General features: G+C 42.6%; 1 protein-coding gene across 1 annotated transcript in view; it reads left to right on the forward strand.

Moving 5' to 3' along the window:
• Kiaa2012 (KIAA2012 ortholog) overlaps positions 1–20,507 on the forward strand; it is a 104,051-nt gene extending 83,544 nt beyond the window's left edge. The window contains exons 15-22 of the mRNA XM_090354609.1: positions 5,904–5,991; positions 10,646–10,811; positions 11,432–11,546; positions 15,181–15,518; positions 17,133–17,335; positions 17,872–18,044; positions 18,723–18,939; positions 20,286–20,507. Coding sequence (XP_090210735.1) covers positions 5,904–5,991; positions 10,646–10,811; positions 11,432–11,546; positions 15,181–15,518; positions 17,133–17,335; positions 17,872–18,044; positions 18,723–18,939; positions 20,286–20,424 — 1,439 coding nt within the window. The 3' untranslated portion in view covers positions 20,425–20,507. The remainder of the gene's footprint in view (positions 1–5,903; positions 5,992–10,645; positions 10,812–11,431; positions 11,547–15,180; positions 15,519–17,132; positions 17,336–17,871; positions 18,045–18,722; positions 18,940–20,285) is intronic.
• Positions 20,508–21,859: the final 1,352 nt, after the last annotated feature.

Genomic DNA, 21,859 nt, shown 5'->3' on the forward strand with positions numbered 1-21,859 from the left:
GCTTGAACCCAGGGCCTGGGTGCTGCCCCTGAGCTTTTTCACTCAGGGCTAGAACTCTACCACTTTGAGCCACAGCACTACTTCCAGTTCCAGGTGGTTAATTGTAGATAAGTTTCAGACTTTCCTGCCTGGGTTGGCATCAAACTGTTAACCCTGGATTTCAGCCTCCTGAGTAGATAGGATTATAGGTGTGAGCCATTGATGTCTAGACACAAAGGTGTTTTGGGTTTTTTTTGTTGTTGTTGATTGGGCCCAGGCGTTGTCACTGAGCTCTTCAGCTCAAGGTTATACCTACCCATTGAGCCACAGTGCACTTCTAGTTTTCTGGTGATTATGAGGATATAAGAGTCATGGACTTTTTAGTGCCCAGGCTGGCTTTGAACGGTAATTCTCAGATCTTAACCTCCTGAGTTGCTAGGATTACAGGCATGAGCCACCATGCCCAGCTACACAAAGATAATTTTAAAACATAACATAATTTCATTAAAGTAAACCTGGATAAAGGTAGTATTCTATATAACGCTCTATGATGTTATAGAATGAAAATTCACTATCATAAAGATCACAATCATGCTTAATCTATAAATTCAATGCAATTCCAATTTAAAAAGTCTCACTAGGCCAGGAGTTTGGCCTAGTGGTAGAGTGCTTGCCTAGCATGCACGAAGACCCGGGTTCGATTCCTTGGTACCACATACTTAGAAAAAGCCAGAAGTGGTGTGAGGCTCAAGTGATAGGGTTCTAGCCTTGAGAAAAATCCAAGGACAGTGCTCAGGCCCTGAGCTCAAGCCCAGGACTGGCAAAAAAAAAAAAAAAAAAAAAAGTCTCACTAGCTAGCTTTTGGTCAAGTGTCTCAAACACTTAAAGCAATAGATCCTTTATATATCTGAGGCACTATCAAGCCATGAATCAATTGTGCTACATTCATCAGGTAAAATATACATCAATGCAAAGCTGAGCTCTGCTCTGACTCCAATGGACTGGACTAATTACCATGTTGTGTGACTGAATGAAATATCATATTTCAGAGGATGCATACTCTCGTTTCTTTTTTGTCTTGAAATCTGCATGTGCATTTTTAAATAAAATGTGTATTTGTTATTTAAACATGAAAAAAAAAGTCTCACCAGCTAGAAGACTGGCAAATTATTAGTTAGAGGCTAGCAGAGGCTACATAGCAGGCAAAAATAATAAAATAAAAAGACATAATGCCAGGTGCTAGTGGCTCACTCCTTTTACTACTAGCTACTCAGGAGGCTGTAATCTGAGGAATGCAGTTTGAAGCTAGCCTGAGCAGGAAAGTCTGCAAGACTCTTATCTCTAATAAACTAAAAACAAAACAAAACAAACAGCCAGAAGGAGAGCTGTGGCTCAAAAGGTAGAGTAGTATTCTTGCACACGAAAGGTCAGGGACAGCACTCAGGTCCTAAGTTCAAGCCCCAGGACTGGCACTAAACAGGAAAGATGAAGGGCAAAGAAAAGAAGAAAGAAAAAAAGGAAGGAAGAAAGGCATGCAGAATAAAAAGAAATGAGAGCATGAGGATCAAACTTTCATAAGAGGATTCAGAAAGTTCCCTCAAAAAGTGAGCTAGTTATCATGATTATAGCTGGCTTCCTCTCTTGGCATATGATCCTGCCCTCTCTCCCACAAGTGCCTGCTTGCTTTTCTGTTATGAGGCGCTTCCCAGCTGAGCTTGTCAACACAATAGGCTTAGATTTCTTTTTTTTTTTTTTTTTTGCCAGTCCTGGGCTTGAGCTCAGGGCCTGAGCACTGTCCTTGGACTTTCTCAAGGCTAGAGCTCTACCACTTGAGCCTCAGCACCACTTCCGGCTTTTTTCTATGTATGTGGTACCGAGGAATCGAACCCAGGTCTTCATGCATGCTAGGCAAGCACTTTAACCACTAGGCCAAACTCCCGGCCCCTAGGCTTAGATTTCTAGAATTAGATAATAAAATAGACCTCTTTCCTTTGTAAGTCTCCCAGGCTCACATACTCTGTTATAAGCAATACAAAATATACTAATGCACCTTATAGTACATTTGAATTTGATAAATATATAAAAATATGTATGAAGACTGATTTTTCTTTTTTTAATCGATTGTAGTACTTGAACTCTGGCCCTGAATGTTGTCCCTGAGCTCTGCAGCTCAAGGCTTCTACCTTACCCTTTGGGCACAGCGCCACTTCTGGTTTTCTGGTAGATAACTGGAAATAAGAGTCTCAAAGACTTTAGTGCACAGGCTGGCTTTGAACCATGATCCTCAGACTCTGAGTAGCTAGGATTACATGTGTAAACTACCACACCCAGCTGAAGACTGATTTAAAAACAAACAAACAAACAAACAAAAACTCTACAGAGGGAGTAAGGGAAGTGAGATTGTATGTGTCTTTTTTTTTTTTTTTTTTTTTTTTGCCAGTCCAGGGGCTTGCCTCAGGGCCCGGGTACTGTCCACGGATACTTTTTTGCTTAAGGCTAATGCTCTCCCACATGAGCCAAAGCACCACTTCCAGCTTTTTCTGTGCATGTGATACTGAGACATCGAATTCAGGACTTTATGAATGCTAGGCAAGCACTCTACCACTAGGCCACATGCCCAGCCTTGTGTGTCTTGTTCTACAAGAACAGAAATTTGTTCTCTCATAGTTCTAAAGTCTGGAAAGTCTAAGGTCAAGGTGGTGGCATCTGATGTGTGTCTTTTTACTGCTTAGAAAACAGAACAAATTTTGGATTCTTATATGCATAAGGGCAGAGTAAACTACTCTCACAACCCTTATATAACATTAGGCTTCACCTGGCCACACTGCAATAGGAATTAGGTTTCTAGCAAGTAAACTTAGGAAAGTACAAGTCATAGTATTATGTGAGATGACCGAAGTCCTACAATTTATCCTAAACGTTTATTTCCTTAGAAAAAGAAATTTGAGGGGGCTGGGAGTATGGCCTAGTGGTAGAGTGCCTGCCTAGCATACGTAAAGCTCTGGGTTCTATTCCTCAGTATCACATACATTAAAAAAAAAAGTCCGAAGTGGTGCTGTGCACAAGTAGTAGAGAACTAGCCTTAAGAAAGCCCAAGGACAGTGCCCAGGCCCTGAGTTCAAGCCCAGGATTGGAAAAGATAGATAGAAAGGAAGGAACGAAGGAAGGGAGGAAGGAAGGAAGGAAGGAAGGAAGGAAGGAAGGAAGGAAGGAAGGAAGGAAGGAAGGAAGGAAGGGAGGGAAAAGAAATATAAATCAAATGTGGCAAATTGTTCAATCTTATAAAGCTAAATAGGAAATCCATTAGTAACAATTATACAGTATTTTCTTATATGCTTCATTTTTTTTTGTATTTTTAAAGCACTTAGAAGCCATAAATTGTAATTCAAATTTCTGTTTAAGAGCAGGTTGTTTGACTAAAAGAAATAACACTGTTCTAGTGTATATCCTCAATCCTAATCAAAATGGTGAAATTGCATTAATGTAGAATTTCAGCTATTGCTTAATACTAAGGCTCCCCCTGCTGCTCCTATTTGCCTCACACTCAAGGATGAAGTAATTGTGAAAAGAAATGAAAGCCTTCAAGTTTTGTTTTATTTTTTTTTTCCCTCTGAGTGGGAAATGTTCAAGTGAGAAACCTAGCCAAATGCACATGGCTCAAATCTGCAAACCTAGCTACTCAGGAGGCTGAGATTTGAGGATCACAGTTCAAAGCCAGCCCAGGCATGAAAGTCTATGAGACTCATCTCCAATTAACCACTAGAAGACCAAAAATGGTGCTATGGCTCAAAAGGTGGATTACTTGAGCTGAAGAGCTCAGGGACAGTACCCAGAGTTCAAGCTCCATGGACCGACAAAAAAAAAAAAAAGAAAGAAAAAGAAACCCAGGCCAGGAATGTAATCCTTGCTGCTCAGGAGGCTGATATTAACAGAAAAAGAAAGGAAACCTGACCAGAATTCTTCTTTTCATGGAAATACCTAATCAGATCCTCTTCTCTGTTAATGTTACATATTACCTAAAGTAAAATAAACTCCCACGTATAGCCCTAAACAGACTTTAGGCTTTCTTAACCCCATTGTGCATCATCAATCTTGTTCCCCTTCCAAATGCTGGAGTGAATGCCCCCCTAAATGTTTGGGAATGGCAAAAGGGAACCTTTGCCAACTTGCCAAGAAGTGCTGGACATGGGGGGAGGAGGGATAAAACTGATTGAACACTGAAAAGTGGATTAAACTAGTATTACAGTTGCTATGTGACATGCATAAGCTCTCATAGGATGACATTTGAGTTTTATGTTTGCAGTACCTAGGTTCAAACCCATGCTAGACAAGAATTAACCACATCACAAGATCACAAACCAACTTTTTTTTTTTGGAGTGCTGATTCCGGGGCTTTCACTCAAGACCCTGGGTCCTGTTCTTGAGCTTCTTTTGCTCAAGATTAACACCTATCACTTAAACCACAACACCACTTTCAGCTTTTTCTGAGATGAAATGAGAGTCTCATAGACCTTGCCTGGGCTGGCTTCAAACCACAATCTTCATATCTGGGTTTAGGGGCATTAACCCCCAGAACCCAGCTTCTCTTTTAACTTTTTTTTTTTTTTGCCAGTCCTGGGGCTTGAATTCAGGGTCTGAGCACTGTCCTTGGGCTATCTCAAGGCTAGAGCTCTTAGCTGAGTGCAATGACTCATGCCTATAATCTTAGGAGGCTGAGATCTGAGGTTTGCAATCCAGAGCCAGCCCAGGCACCACAGTCCATGATACTCTTATCTCCAATTAACTACCAGAAAACCAGAAATGGCACTGTGGCTCCAGGGGTAGGGTGGTAAGCCTTGAGCTCAAGAGCTCAGGGACAATGCCCAAGCTCAGAATTCAAGCCCCAGGACCAAAAAAAAAAAAAAAAAAAAAAAAGCTAGAGCTCTACCACTTGAGCCACAGTATCACTTCCAGCTTTTTCTATGTATGTGGTACCAAGAAATCAAACCCTGGTCTTCATGCATGCATTCTACCACTAGGCCACCCTCCCAGCCCCCTTTTCTTCCAATCTTTAGCCATAGACTTAATTGAGTTCTAATGTACTTTTCTGCCTTTTTTTTTGCCAGTCCTGGGCTTGAGCTCAGGGCCTGAGCACTGTCCTTGGATTTTCTCAAGGTTAGAGCTCTACCACTTGAGCCTCAGCACCACTTCTGGCTTTTTTCTATGTATGTGGTACCAAGGAATTGAACCCGGGTCTTCGTGCATGCTAGGCAAGCACTTTAACCACTAGGCCAAACTCCTGGCCCAGAGTTCTAATGTACTTTTCTATAATCTATTTTGTCTTTAAGCATAGTTTTTAATGTCAAAGTAATACATCATAAGTTACTTCCCAAATCTTTTTTGTTAAGCTCTAAGTTTTCATTATAAACAATGTATAAACTAACTTAAAATTTTAAAAAAAGTTTTTTCTTTATTATTTTGAATTATTTCCATATGGTAAGTTCCTAGGGCTGAGAGTCTTCATCAAAGTCTAGAATCATTTTCTGAGTTTTGATTCTTACTGTCAAGTAACTATGATGTTTTAATAATAATGTTAATGTCAGATGTGTATGCCAGCCCTGACTTTTGCAGCATTATCTTTTTCTTTTCTCTTTTTTTTTTTCTGGACCTGGGGCTTGAACTCAGGGCGTGGGCACTGTCACTGATCCTGTCTGTGCTCAAGGCTAATACTCTACCATCTGAGCCACAGTGCCACTTGTATGCCAGACAAGCACTTTACCACTAAGCTACATTCCTAGCCCCTTTGCAGCATTTTCTTACTTCCTAGGTAAAGTATCTCTTGTGTACTGTTGACTACCTACCTGATAAACAAGACACTTCAGCATGTTGAAATTTCCCCAGGACAACTGCCTATGTGCTTTGCTACTGATGCTCTGTTTCCACAGACCCAGGACAGAATGTGACCTTTGGCCCTCTTAGTGCTTCCCAGGGTGAGCCCATCCAGACCCCTGAGTCAAACACCACGAAAAACAGGTAAGTGTTCAAATTAAATTATGGTCACATCATGGATTTGTCTGCATTTTTCTTTTTTTTTTTCCTTTTTTTCTTTTTCTTTTTTTTTTTTTTTTGCCAGTGCTGGGCTTGAGCTCAGTGCCTGAGCATTTTCCTTGGACTTTATCAAGGCTAGAGCTCTACCACTTGAGCCTCAGAATCACTTCCAGCTTTTTTCTATGTATGTGGTACCAAGGCGTCTTCATGCATACTAGGCAAGCACTCTACCACTAGGCCAAACTCTCAGCCCTTGTCTGCATTTTTCTTGACTTTCAATTAATTTGGTGTCTGTTTTGTTCTTCTGAGTGTTCTTGGCTCATAGTGAAATTAAAAGAATCAGAGTGGACAGGAGTGTGGCCTAGTGGTAAAGTGCTTGCCTTGCATGCACAAAACCCTTGATTTGATTCCTAGGTACTACATACACAGAAAAGGCTGGAAGTGGCACTGCGGCTTAATTGGGAAAGTGCTAGCCTTGAGCAAAAGAAGCTCAGGGACAGTTCTCAGGATCTGAGTTCAAGCCCCAGGACTGGCAAAAAGAAAAAAGAATCAGATTCCTGAGGAAGCCCACAGTTTGGTTGGATGGGTAAAGAATGAATCTAAAAGCTGCCATGGAAGCAGCCTTTTCCATTTGTCTGTGTAGGTGAAATCTACAGAGATGCTGGATAAAGCTCTGGGTGAAAGCATAGGATCATAGTAATACCAGTACGAGTGTGACATATACTGAGCACCTCCTGCATACTCCCTGTGTGCTTGCTGTCAGCTCTTGGACCAGCAGTTCGGCCAGGCAATTCTGGTCATTAAGCAGAGCCCTTCTTGCTGGCCATGGCAGCTCCACCCACTCTTGGGTCAAAAATGTTTGGGTTTACCAGCAAGAAACAGAGAAAAGTATTTAGATGACTGAAGAAATTCTATTTTTACATTCTTTCTTTTTTTTTTTTGCCAGTCCTGGGCTTGAGCTCAGGGCCTGAGCACTGTCCTTGGACTTGCTCAAGGCTAGAGCTCTACCTCTTGAGCCTTAGCACCACTTACAGCTTTCTTCTATATATGTGGTAGTGAGGAATCAAACCCAAGTCTTCATGCTTGCTAGGCAAGCTCCCACTAGGCCAAACTCCTGGCTCCTCTATTTTTACATTCTTATACTTATCTTTTCCTGCTACATATCTGAACCTGCCATTAAAAATGATAAAATAGGGGCCGGGAGTTTGCCCTAGTGGTAGAGTGCTTGCCTAGCATGCACAAAGACCTGGGTTTGATTCCTTGGTACCACATACATAGAAAAAAGCCGGAAGTGGTGCTGAGGCTCAAGTGGTAGAGCTCTAGCCTTGAGAAAGTCCAAGGACAGTGCTCAGGCCCTAAGCTCAAGCCCAGGACTGGAAAAAAAAAAAAAAAAGATAAAATAAGCTGGGAGTTTGGCCTAGTGGTAAGAGTGCTTGCCTAGCATGCATGAAGACCCAGGTTCGATTCCTCGGTAACTCATACATAGAAAAAAGCCAGAAATGTTGCTGTGGCTCAAGTATTTGCACTCTAGGCTTGAGAAAAACCCAAGGACAGTGCTTAGGCCCTGAGTCTAAGACCAAGACTGGCAAAAAAAAAAAAAAGAGAAAGAGAGAGAGATAAAATAGCTGAAGAATTTTTTTTTTAATCTGGAGGATTAACAAACACTCTATAACATTCATTATTGTTACTGTGATCAAATTTATTTATTTATTTATTTATTTTGCCAGTCTTGGGCAGTGTCCCTGAGTTTCTATTGCTCAACACTAGCACTCTACCACTGGAGCCAAAGTGCCACTTGAGGCTTTTTCTGTTTATGTGGTACTAAAGAATTGAACCCAAGAGCTGGGCACAGTGGCTCATACCTGAAATCCTAGCTACCCAGGAGGCTGAGATCTGAGATCTCGGTTCAAAGACAGCATGGGCACTAAAGACCATGAGACTCTTATCTCCAATTACCTGCCAGAAAACCGAAAGTGGCGCTGTGGCTTAAGAGGTAGGGCAGTAGCTGAAGAGCTCAGGGACAGTGCCCAGGCCCAGCGTTCAATTCCATGAATAACAAACAACAAAAAAAGAAGACAATGATGGATTGAACACAAGGCTTCATGCATGCTAGGCAAGCACTCTACCACTAAGCCACATTCCCAGGCCTCAAATTTAAAGTTTAATACAGAAATTTCGAAATATAAATGAGAGAGAAGGATGATATGACCTAGGTCCATGGTATTATTTACAGCATACCTACTCCTCAAGGAAAAGGTTTTCTTAGCACTAAATTCTAAAGGGGACTTCTGGGTTTATAGAGTGACACTGAATGATTTAAAGACTCATATATTTACAGGAAATTCCATTTACCTAATTCAAGATATATTTCTCAAATTTCTACAGCAAGGCCCTGTGCTAGCATAGCACAATAAATATCCTGGTTTAGCTAAGAAGAGAAAATGCCCTGAAAATGCCCTAGTACAACACAGGCAAACAACACTGCTGCTATTAGACCTTCTCTACCCACTGGGAACAAGCCAGTGACAACTCTACAGTGTACAAAACCACCACAGCACATGATCCACAAATGGCCAAATCAGACCAAGAATAAAACTAGGGCATATGTTCAAAGAACACTAGACACATGTATGGGCTCTGTACCATTCTCTCTCTCTCTCTCTCTCTCTCTCTCTCTCTCTCTCTCTCTCTCTCTCTCTCTCTCTCTCTCTCTCTCTCTCTCCCCCCCCCCCTCTCTCTCTCTCTTGGTCATGGGGCTTGAACTCAGGCCTGAGCTCTGTCTCTGAGCTCTTCTACCCCTGGGCCTGGGTGTTGTCCCTCAGCTCTTCAGCTCAAGGCTACGGCCCTACTCCTTGAGCCACAGAGCCACTTCCCCGCCACTTCCCATTTTCTAGTGATTAATTGGAGATAAGAGTCTCAGGTCCTTTTGTGTCCCGGCTGGCTTTGAACCTCAGTCCTCAGATCTCAGCCTCCTGAGGAGCTAGGATTACAGGCGTGAGCTACACCAGGCCCCAGCACCATTTTCATAGTGAATTATATTCACCACCATTTGAGAGGCAGAGTCAGGAGGATGGTGGGAGTTGGAGCCAGAGTTGGATTCAGACAAACAGAAACTCTGTTTCAAAAGAAAGAGCAAGGGCTGGGAGCATGGCCTAGCTGTAGAGTGCTTGTGTTGCATACACAAAGCCCTAAGTTTAATTCCCTGATACCACATACACAGAAAAGCCAGAAGTGGCACTGTGGTTCAAGTGGCAGAGCACTAGCCTTGAGCAAAAAGTGTCCAAGGACAGTGCCCAGGCCCTGAGTTCAAGACCCAGGACTGGCAAAAAGAAAAAGAAGAACAGGCCAGGCATTGGTGGCTCATGGCTATCATCTTAGCTATTCAAGAAGCTGAGTCCTAGAGGATCAAAGTTCAAAGATAACCTAGGGAGAAAAAAAAATTAAAAAGTCTGAGATTCCTAGGGCCAGGAGTTTGACCTAGTGGTAGAGTGCTTGCCTAGCAAGCACGAAGACCTGGGTTCAATTCCCCAGTACCACATACATAGAAAAAAGCCGGAAATGGTGCTGAGGCTCAAGTGGCAGAGCTCTAGCCTTGAGCAAAAAGTGTCCAAGGACAGTGCCCAGGCCCTGAGCTGAAGCCCAAGACTGGCAAAAAAAAAAAAAAGTCTGAGATTCCATCTCAAAAATAATCAGAAAAGTTGGGCACTGGCGGCTCACACCTGTAATCCTCGTACTAAGGAGGCTGAGATCTGAAGATTGCAGTTTGAAGCCAGCTTAGGCACAAAAGTCCCTGTGAGACTCTTATCTCCAACTAACCACTCAAAAACTAAGTGGAACTGTGGCTCAAAGTGGTAGAACTAGCCTTGAGCTAAAAAGTGCTCAGGACAACACCCAGGCCCCAAGTTCAAGCCTCATAACCTACCAAAAAAAAAAAAAAAAGCCATGGCTGGGGTATGCTGAGCAAGCAAGCTGAGTGAGTTCAAAGCTCTGAGTTCAAACCCCTGTGGTGTCGATAGAGAGGGAAGAAGAAAGGGAAGAAGGAAACTCAGAAGAAAAAAGAATGAGAATGAACAGATACTTTCTAAATAACTTTATAAGTAACTACTTTCTAAGTCTCCTTCAACTCAGATTGAAAATTAAAATTTGATGAAGAAAATGTGTGTATGTGTGTGTGTGTGCGTGCATTCATGCATGTGCATCTTGGAATTCAAACTCAGGGCCTACATGTTACCCTTGAGCTTCTTTTGACTCAAGGCTAGCACTTTACTACTTGAGCCATAGCTCTACTTCTGGCTTTTTTGGTGATTAATTGGAGATAAAAGTTTCTTTGACTTTCCCTGCCCTGGTTGGCTTTCAACTACAATCCTCAGATCTCAGCCACCTGAGTAGCTAGGATTACAGGTGTGAGCCTCTGGTGCTTGGCTTTGATGGAAAAAAATTTCAATAATAAAGTCTCATTTCAATCAACTAAAGGCATAAAAGTACATAGCTACAAAGAGACAAATGACTTCCCTCCCTCCTTTGTCAAACTCAAGCTCAGCAGATAACAGATGCTCAGTTGACATCTGGTCACTGTCTCTCTTCCCTCCCCCTACACTTTGCTCTTAGATGAGGTCTTCTTGCTTTGCTGTTTTTAAAGGGGCAGTGACAATGGTGGACACCATATACACAGAGGACTGCCAGGACCTGGGCTTAAGTCACCAAAGAAGTTGGGCACTGTGGACACATTTCTTCTTCCAAGAGTAAAAGAAGGGAAGACTGCACCACGATTGTCTACCCAGCAGGCACCAGGTGCCATCAGTCCTGTAAGTGCACACAGTGGCTTGATCCTGTCTGGGTTACTGTGTATCGGTGTATAGGTTGCTCACTCTACCAGAGCACCTGATAAAGGGACAAGTAGTTGTGCAAGTCCACAACTGCTCTCCAAGCCCTGCACCTCAGCATTGAGCTGAATCTTCCTACAGGACAGAGGCCACTTTCAATTTCTACTCAAGTACCGAACGGTTGCCCATGGCCCCACTCTTAGGAGGAATAGCCGTAATGTCACAGCCTCTGAGGAAAGGTGAAGACAGTTATAGCTGTGGTCACCTACCTGAAATTTCCTAAATGATAACAATGATGCAGAAGAGAATAAAGCTGGTTTTGATAGAAAATAGTTGGAGCAATCTATCAAAGGTAAAAACTGCTTCACTTTGATCTAGCTCTGTAGTCTGTTCATTAGCATCAAAAAGGGAATTGTCCGTGTATTTTCTTCTCTTTTCTCCTATATGATATATTACTTCCTATTTCCAACCACCAGTTTCTCTGAGACTCACTCTTCAGCTTCATCCATATACTACACACACATCCCATTCTAAGTCACCTTGTTTAACAGTTTTTTCCTTACATGTGTCATAGCTCCTTTTCCTTAATTGCCCATCTTTAGAAGAAAGAGTTGATCAACAAGGCCAAGGGGACAAAAAGAATCAAGAGAGAGAAGACCAAAGGATCCAACAGAGAAATAGAAGGAAAGGTCTCCAGGGCAGCAAAGGTGTCTGTGGGTAAGAATGCTTTCAAGCTGGGCATGGTGGTTCATACCTGTTATTCCAGCTACCTGAGAATAGGAGTACAAACAGGAGGACTGCAGTCCAGGCTGGCCTAGGCAAAAAGCAAAATTTCATATTAAAAAAAAAAAAGAGCTAGGTGGTGGTGGTTTACAACTCTAATCATAGCTATGCAGCAGGTTAAGATCTGAGGATCTTGGTTCCAAGTGAGCCCAGGCAAGAAAGTCTGTGAGACCATGAGGCTGTGCCTCAAAGTGGTAGAGTACTAGCCTTGGGCACAAATGCCCAAGGGACAATGCTCAGGCCATGACTTCAAGCCCCACAACCAACAAAGGATTGAAGGCATGGCCCAATGGTAAAACACCTACCTAGCAAAGGCAAGACCCTGAGTTCCAACCCCAGCACTGCCAAAGTGAATGAGAGCAAAAAAATGAGAGAGGGTGAAGGTGAGAGAGGGGGTGGGGGGAGAAAGGGAGAGAAAGTGTTTTCAAAGAACCACTCAGAAGGTTCCTGTAAGGGCCAGGAGGCAGTATAGAGAATTAACACACATCCTGGTGGACAAGCTGTCTGTCTAGTCTCCTTAACCACCAAGCTAAGGCAGTGTTACAGTTCACTTCATGCAATGTCTTACTAGGCAGGGATGGAGGAGACCTAGGTTTGGGGGTCCAAAACTATATAGCCACTGCATTAGGAGGTCTGAATGTGTGATCTCATGAAGCCCTTGGGAAAAGGGTGCCACTATTCTGTTCACAAAGCAGCTGAGCTGAGAAAGCACGAACAACTGGCATATGTTAAACAGGTAACAAAGACATGCATTCAGTCAATAGGAAAAGACTGATTCCCTGTCACACTGTCTTCAGCCTTCATGAACTTATAACTACAGATTGAGATCACTAACATGCACATTCAAAACCCACAATGTCCCCTAATCTGAAACTTTTTTTTTTTTTTTGCCAGTCCTGGACCTTGAATTCACTCAGTGCAAGCGCTCTGCCACTTGAGCCACAGCACCACTTCCAGCTTTTCTATGTATGTGGTACCAAAGAATCAAACTGGGTTTTCATACATGCTAGGCAAGCAGTCTACCACTAGGCCAAACACCCAGTTCCTGAATTTTTTTTTTTTTTTGGTAGGTCACAGGGCTTGAACTCAGCCTGGGTGCTGTCCTGAGCTTTTCAGCTCAAGGCTACTGACCTACCCTTGAGCCAAACCCTACTGTAGTTAATTGGAGATAAGAGTCTCAGGTCCTTTTGTGCCCGGGCTGGCTTTGAACCTCAATCCTCAGATCTCAGCCTCCTGAGTAGCTAGGATTACAGGCGTGAGCCACCATGCCCAAACTGGAAACTTTTTGAACAGCACAAAGATACCACAATTGCCAGGCACAAGAGTCTGTGAGACTTTTATCTCCAATTAACCACCAGAAAACCGAAAGTAGTGCTGTGGCTCACTCTGGTAGAGCAATAGCCTTGAGTGGAAGAGCTCAGGGACAGCCCCCAGGTCCAGAGTTCAAGCCCCATGACTGATTAAAAAAAAAAAAAGATACCACAGTGGATTCCACACCTGAACTCTTGTTAAGTTCATCAAAATTCAGGCACACTGAAAACTCTGTATAAATTTACCTTTAGGTTATGAAAACTCTGTATAAATTTATCTGTATCAGGGATATAGGAAGCATAAACCAATTTCCTGGACCTTGGATTCCATCTCCCAAATAACTCATTATGCATATGCAAACATTTCAAAGTCAGACCCAACTGTGACCCATTTTAGATAGGGGATATTTAGCCTACAAACCACAGTTGGAGTACTGAGTAGTGAGCTCAGTTCTAATTGGAGGATATGCTCAGGTTCAGTGAGGACATATTGTTTGGAGACACAGAGACGATAGAGACATCAGTGATCTCATCTTTGTGTTGACACAATTATGAGGGAAAAAAATGTGGGTGGTCAAGACACAGTTTGGGGGAATCATTACAGGATATATCTGAACTAGTCACAGAGGCCCTTCCAGATCTACTACTTCATGGCTGAAGTTCGTATTGCAGTGCTCACAAACTTGTTCATTTCCTGCCTTCACCCTTATGAAAAGGGATGATACAGAATGTATAGTTACTTTTTTCTGTTTATCAGAGCTAAGGTGAAAAATTCTCTGGATCTTACACATATTTGCTTCCTCACAAAGCTAGGAAAAGAGGCCAGGAATGTGATTTAATGGTAAAGTGCTTGCCTAGCATGCATGGCTTCCATTCCTCAGTACCACGTAAACAGAAAAACTGGGAAGTAAAGCTGAGGCTCAAGTGGTAGAGTTCTAGCCTTGAGAAAGACCAAGGACAGTGCTCAGGCCCTGAGCTCAAGCCACAGGACTGGCAAAAAAAAAAAAAAAAAAAAAAAACTTTACACCCCTCCTTGTCTGTCTGTGCACAAGATTCAGAAAACTTGGGGCTGGGAGTTTGGCCGAGTGGTAGAGTGTTTGCCTAGCATGCACAAAGACCCGGGTTCGATTCCTTGGTACCCCACATACATAGCAAAAAGCCTGAAGTGGTGCTGAGGCTCAAGTGGTAGAGCTCTAGCCTTGAGAAAGTCCAAGGACAGTGCTCAGGCCCTGAGCTCAAGCCCAGGACTGGCAAAAAAAAAAAAAAAAAAAAAAAAAAAGATTCAGAAAACTCTCTAAACAAACCAAATGCAGCTGGAAGGACAACATAGGATATACCTCCTAGGCATCTATTCTCACTAAGTTCACATTTTTATGACCCTGAAAAAAGAACTGAGGAGTCAGGCTCAGTGGCTCACACCTGTAATCCTAACTACTCAGGATGCTGAGATTTGAGGATTGAGGTTCAAAGCCAGCCCAAGCGCTAAAATCCCTGAGACTCCTATCTCCAATTAACCACCAGAAAACTGGAAGTGCTGCTGTGGCTCAAGGGGTAAGGCAGTAGCCTTGAGCTGAAGAGCTCAGGGACAGCACCCAGACCCCATGATCAACAACAACAACAAAAAAGAACTGAGGGGGGCCTGGAGTTTGGCTTAGTGATAAAGTGCTTGTCTAGCAAGCACAAAGACCTGGGTTTGATTCCTTGGTACCACATACATAGAAAAGACAAGAAGTGGTGCTATGGCTCAAATGGTAGAGCTTTAGCCTTGAGAAAGCCCAAGAACAGTGCTCAGGCCCTGAGTTCAAGACCCAGGACTGGGGGTAGGGGGAAGAACTGAGGAAGTATGGAGAGTAGTAAACCTCATCAGAGCTGCAACCTTAAGTTTAAGTCAGATGGTCAGGGCAGGGCTTTCCAGATGTGTTTAGGTGTCCCTCCCCACTAGAGGTCAGGACAGGATTGAACCCAGGACCTCCCACATGCTATGAAGCATGTGCTCTCCCATAAATTATATCCCCAAACCCGGAAATACTTTTTGAATAACAATACTGCTGAATGATAGTTGATTCAAATAGGAATAGTGTCTCAATGGATAATCTGAGTACCACTCTCAAAATGCTGTCACAATAGACTCGGGTTTAGGGATTGGGAATCGGCATTTTCTTCCAATGGGTGATAAAGTTGAAAAGTGACTGAAAGGATGAGGAGAGCTCCCATTTCCTAATTCATTGATATCTCTGTCCCCAACTATTTTTCCCCAGAAAAACCAAAGGACTCCAAGGCTGACAAGAAATCAGATACAGTTACCAAAGTAAAAAAACCTAAAACCAGAAAGCAAAGGACACAGAAGGAAAAGAATGGAGCCCTATCAGCAGAGCTGAATGGATGTGGAGAACCACTTGGAGAAGCTGGGGGCACCTCTGAGAGAGGCTTCGTCCGTTCATACTCCGTTACTGAGGCAGACCCTTGGTTTTCTCCACAGTATGATGTCCAGGAGACACAAGTTTCTATAGACAAAAGATCCTCACCCACTCAGCCAGTGACTGTCACTGACAACATGGAATATAAAGAAGAGAAAAGCCCTGAAGATCTAACAAAGGTAAAGGTAGAGGTAACACTGGGGAGTTTGGTTCTCAATTAACAGAAATGTCTATAATTAGGCTATAGTCCTAAAAGAGCCCCACTGTATAATTGTCGTATTTGCTCTATTTTGATGGCTGCAGACCCTACATAGAAGCCAGCTAAGCTTAAAGAAAAAGAGGTAGAGGAATTACGCCTCTGAAATGAGGCATTCTGCTAGATACAAAACTAATGGGCAGTATCAACCCCTCCTAAAGAACTGAGGTAGGCACCACAACCACCTTTGCCAGGTGCAGGTCTCATCACACAGGGGTGGACCTAGTACACAATAGCCATCAGAAACAAGCACATAATCTTGACTTGGCCTAGAGCTCATCTCTTGGCCTCCCAAAGGCTGTGAACATGTCCCGTTTTGAAATCTGCTTGCAGTTCATGTACATACATCTGTTTTAGAAAGTGTTTTATGTGCTGGGCACTGGTGGCTCATGCCTACAATCCTAGCTGCCCAGGAGACTAGGATCTGAGGATCTCAGTTCAAAGCCAGGCTAGGCAGAAAAGTATGTGAGACTCTTATTTCCAATTAATCACAGAAAAAGACAGAAGTAGCTTGGTAGCTCAAACAGTGGTTGGTAGAGTGCTAGCCTTAAGCAAAAAGGAGCTTAGGGATAGCAACCAAGCCCAGAGTTCAAGGCCCAGGAGCAGCAAAAAAAGAAAAAGGTTTTTTGTGTTTTATGTAAAAGTTGCTTTGTTCTAGGGTTAATGTAGAGACTTAAGGGGAAGCAGAGAAGGAAGCAATTATAAGGGAAAGCACCCTTGAAATTCTCTGCACTTAACCAGAATACTATGTTGACAAACCATTTCTAAAGAAGACTGACACAACCCAGGGGGATGCAGGAACTGAACTGTATTTGGAGCTTGTACCCAAAAAGTATATTTAAACACAATAAACACAGACACACACATACACACACACACAGAGCTATGGTTAAAATCTTGTAAATTATAGCTACATTTAGTAAATGCAGCTAAATCTCATTCAATTTTTAAAACCATATTTGTTATTCTACTGTAACAAGCTTTAGCTTACAAACCTAGAGATTAAAGCTTTGAGTTAAAATTCAGTTATTAGATATTGCACAGCTATTGAGCGGTTTAACTGACAACTAAACTTCAAATTCAAAGCTTTTGTTACTATTTTAAAGTACTGACTACTTATTCAATAGTACAGAGTTTTCTAGAAGAGATTTTAGGAAGCTTTTTCCTTTATTGTCTGCAGACCCATTACACTAGCTAGATTATAGAATTTTATACAACTGATGAAAATTTTAATCAGAGGGTACGTCATGTCTGCTAGATCATCAGTTTCTTAACATTGTCAACTCCACAGTACGTTGCTGCTATTACAAAGCTTTAAACGCTTCAAATTTCCACTCTGGGCGGGTAAGAGTCCCATGAAGAGTTCTCTCCAAGCTCTCCCTAAAGTCATGCCAATGAGGAGCTAAACTCAGAGCTTCATGCATGCTAGGCAAGCAAACTCTCTACCACTACACTACATTCCCAACCCCAAGATTTCCTCTTTAGGATTAGACAAGATTGTGTTACAGCTCCCACTAAAAACCTTGTGGTCTCTTAGGCCCTTCTCGCTAAGAAGGAGCAGGAAAAGGCTTCCAGGGACAGGCTTCGAGCAGAGAGGGCCGAGATGAGGCGACTGGAAGTGGAGAGGAAGAGAAGGGAGCAAGAAGAGGTAAGAAAGTTGCAGCAGGAGCAAATGGAGAGAGCAGAGAAGATGAAGGAGGAGCTGGAGCTGGAGCAGCAGAGACGTGCAGAACAGATCCGGTAAGTTTGTTAAGCAGGTTAGAAAATGCTAGTGACAGATTTCCCTCCAGGAGCTAAGATTCAAGTTTTCCAGGATTATCTACCAACAGCCAAGACCAGAGAGAGATAAGACCAAGTCTAGACTACAGAGATACTCCAGATAGATGTAGATGTGTCCTTTGGGAAAGGCTTTGAGGTTCAGTACAGCAAACATACTTGGAAGTTCCGCCATAGCTCTGCATTCCATTAGGTCCTTTCCTGAACTCTAATCAACACTAATCATAGAGGGGGGAGTTTCAAATTCTATTTTGTTATGGAAAGTGAAGCTCTGAGAACTTGAGGAGAGCTGTGTACTAGAATTCTTAAGCTTATGGTTCAGATTCTTTGCTCTTGCCTCCCGGTTTCAATCTTGGCTTCCATTGGAAAAACTGAGCTCATAGTGAGCAGCTGGATGCTGGCTGGGGCCTTGAGGCTACAAATGCACTCCTCCAAGATCTAAAGTGACACTGTTGCCTTGTTTAGTGCTTTTTTGTCATTTCCCTGCCTCTCTTTCTCAGACTGCAGAAACAGAGACTGGAAGAAGAACAGAAGCAGCAACAGGAAGAGGAGAGAAAGCAATGGCTCCAGTTGCAAGCGGCGCAGGAGAGAGCCCGGCAACAGCAAGAGGTGTTTCGGAGGAAACTGCAAAAAATGCAAAGAAAAAGGCAGCAGGAGCAAGCTGAGAAGGCTGGTAAGGGAGTTCTTTATGTTTCCCTTGTCTGGAGCAGAAGCACCAACTGTGGGCTATACATTTATATCTATCCTAGGCACACTAAATGTGTAAGCTAATTTTTTTCAAAGTGACTATAACATATGACTACACTGAACTGCTATAACCTAAAATATAAAGAAAAAAAGGCTTGTGGCAATGACTTAGGATCCCACTGCCAATTCAATAATCTCTCTGCCATTTCAGCTCAGCTGTTGTTACCTAAATTCTAGGTACAGCCTTACCTCTTCCTTCCTTCCCTATTAGGCAGTCATAGAAATCTGAGTGGCTTCAGGACACCTTCAGGGACTGAAAAATCCCCTAGAGATCTGGCAGCCTGTGACAAGGCAGTATTTCTCAAGAGTCCCCAGGAATCACCGATTTTCAAGGTGGTCCATTAATGCACCCCCACTGAGCCCACTCACTCCCTTCTCTTCTTTTCTTTTTTCTTTTTTTGCCAGTCCTGGGGTATGAACTCAAGGCCTGAGCACTGTCTGTGGGCTTTCTCAAGGCTAGTGCTGTGCCACTTGAGCCACAATGCCACTTCTGGCTTTTTCTGTGGATGTGGCTCCAGGAAATCGAACCCAGGGCTTCCATGCATGCTAGGTGAGCACACTACCACTAGGCCACGCTCCCAGCCCTCCCCTTTCTATTCTTTAGAGGCAGAGAAGCAAAGGCAGAAAGAATTGGAAATGCAATTAGCAGAAGAACAAAAACGTCTGATGTTAATGGCTGAAGAAGAACGACTAGAATACCAGTTGAGGAAACAGGAAGCAGAAGAGAAGGCTCGCCTGGAGGCTGAGGAGAGAAGGCAAAAGGAAGAGAAAGCAAAGCTGGCTCTGGAGGAAGCCATGAAACAAGCCCAGGAGGAAGCCAGGTACTGGATATTTGGATAGTAGTAATCATGTGGAGGAAGGGGGACTTTGTTTAGGAGTGCAACAGAAAAAAAACCACCCCAAAAAAGGAATGTGAGTTAGGGAAGTCAGGACTCCCTGTCTTCCCAATAGAAGTGGCCTGCCAGGTAGCTCACCTTGTAATCCTAGCTACAAAGCAGGCTAAGATCTGAGGATCAAAATTTGAAGCCAGCCCAGGCATGAAAGTTCCTGGGGCTCTCATCTCCAATTGAACACTGAACTGCTGAAGGTGAAATTGTGGCTCAAGTAGTAGAGTAGTAGCCTTAAGCAAAAAAAGCTCAGGGACAACACCCAGACCCTGAGTTTTAACCCCAGTAACTGGCACATGCACATACATGTGAAGGACAGACCGCATTAAACGTTATTCTACCAAGGATTTAAAAAATGCCAACTGACTTAGCTTCACCTTCCCTCATGTAATACCAGCCCAAGTACTTTCCTGGGCTTGAATTTTTTTTTTTTTTTTGCAAGGGTGGGGGGATTAGTCATGGGGCTTAAATTTGGTCTGAGCCTTGTCCCTGAGCTCTTCAGCTCAAGGCTATCACCCTACCCCTTGAGCCACATCTCCACTAACAGTTTTCTGGTGGTTAATTGGAAATAAAGAGTCTCATGGACTTTTGTGCCTGGGCTGGCTTTGAACTGTGATTTTCAGAACTCAGTCTCCTGAGTAGCTAGGATTACAGGCATTCTTACCACTTGAGCAAGTGCTCCACTTAAGAGCTTTCAATCAATTGGAAATAAAGACTCCTGCCCAGGTTTTTGTTTTTTTGGACAATCCTGGGACTTGAACTCTGGGCTTGAACACTGTCCATGGGCTTTCTGAAGGCTAGAGCTCTACCACTTGAGCCACAGCACCACATCTGGCTGTTTCTATGTATGTGGTACCAGAGAATCGAACCCAGGGCTTCGTGCATGCTAGGCAAGCACTCTACCACGAGGCCAAACTCCCAACTCCCCAGGTTCTCTTTGATTTGAAATCCTCAGATCTCAGACTAGCCAGGATCAAAGGATGAGCCACCAGGGCCCAGCCCAGCACAGGTACTCTTTAGCTGCTCTAGCCTGTTTTCATTTCTAAAACAAGAAAGTTCCTTCTAGCAGTCTAAGTTTAAGAAGTGTAAGTTGTACCTTTCCTTTTTGCTTTTCTAACAGGATGCTCAGGATATCCTAATTTTTATGTGAAGTTACTAAATGGGAATAGGTTCTAAAACCCAGGTCTGAAGATTACTTAGATCCAAAATTCTACCCAACTAATAAGGTTAATTTCTAGAGTACTTATTTTTGTAACTGGGGGGTGGGGTTGTCTCCTTAGGCAAAAAGCTGCTTTGGAGAAACAATTTCATTTCAACCAAGAACTCCATAAGGAAGCCAGTGGCTTGAAGTGGACACAGAACATTTCCAGACCATGGGTTTATTCTTATTTCCAGTTCCTACAAATACCCAGGCCGTAAGACTACAAGAAAACTCAAAGTAAGCTGAGAGGTACTCACAAAGAGAGATATTTTTTCATAATAAAGTTTCATCTTGAGCCTAATTAGTTCAGTTTCATCTGGCTTTTCTGAACCCACACCCAGGACTTTCTCCTCTGGACCTTCCATTCCCAGCCACTCTTACCCAACTGTGCTTCACCTATTTAAAATCTATGTTCTCGAGAACTACGGTTTCAGCTTTACTGCAGAAAAATTACCCAGATTCCATAATTTCAGTTCAAAATAGTCTTATTAGAATATTCAACCTATTTCATTACAGTTAATGTATTTGAAAGACTTTCAGGTGTATGGAACTTATGAAAATAATTCTGGATTAGCTAATTCATATAGAAGTCCCTATAAGACAAAACCCCACAACCATTAGATGTATTTGTAATCACATGAGAACTGTTCATCTGAGCAAAAGGAGAATGTCGAAAGAGGTAAAACTGATCAAGGTCTATTGTATTCATAAAATGCTTTGTGAAATGGCAGCTCCTTGGTACTACACTTAAGGCAATTTTAAAAAAGGTGTGTGTGGGGGAACAAAAGAAAATGTTTTGGGAGGCTATTCTCTCATAGCCTATAAGTATAGAGTCTAGAGCAGCAGTCCACAAGATAACCACATCATGTAGCTAGCTATATTTAAGGCATTCAATCCTTCCAGTCAAAGCAGCCATACTTCAAGTGCTCAATGGCCACCTATGGCTACTATATCAATCAACATTAATATAGATTAATATAGCCCATGTCTTGAAGAGCCAATTCAAATTTTATTTAAAAATCAAGCTGAAATCTGAGGATCAAGGTTCAAAGCCAGCCTAAGCACAAAAGGACCTGAGACTCCTATCTCCAGTTGACCCCTACAAAATGGGAAGTGGGGCTTGGCTCAAGGGTAAGCCTTGAGCTAAATAAAGAGCTCTGCACTCTGCAACTTTACTCTGGATTCAATATTGTTGTGGATGGACTTGCTTAGATTTGATTCTTTAACTCCATGTTGTAATAAAGCAAGAACAAAGCAGCCAAAATACTGTGGATAATAAATTCAAATGTGCTTGAAACTTTGTGAGCTTACTGATCCTACATGCACATTTATTCAATTTATTCAATGGTACTTACGCAGGTAAGAGCATACAAAAATATCCAAACAAGAACAGAAGAATAAACACTAAAGGAAAACATCAAAGTAGAGAAAATTAGCATTATTTACCTTATTTTCTCACTTGTATAAATGTAGAAAGTTGTAGTCAAGCATCAGATAGACAAGCTACACTGAGTGTTATTCAGGGTCCCTTCCAAATGTAATATTCTATTAGATTTTTGCTTTGAAGTATCCATTCTATCAGATAAGCACATTTAAGTTAGCCGTAGCAGAGAACAATAATTTAGAAGAATTTTTAAAAACCCGTAAATAGGA

This window comes from Megascapheus bottae, chromosome 21 (assembly GCF_031878675.1).
Source record: "Megascapheus bottae isolate mThoBot1 chromosome 21, mThoBot2.hap1, whole genome shotgun sequence".
Classification (NCBI taxonomy): Eukaryota; Metazoa; Chordata; class Mammalia; order Rodentia; family Geomyidae; genus Megascapheus; species Megascapheus bottae.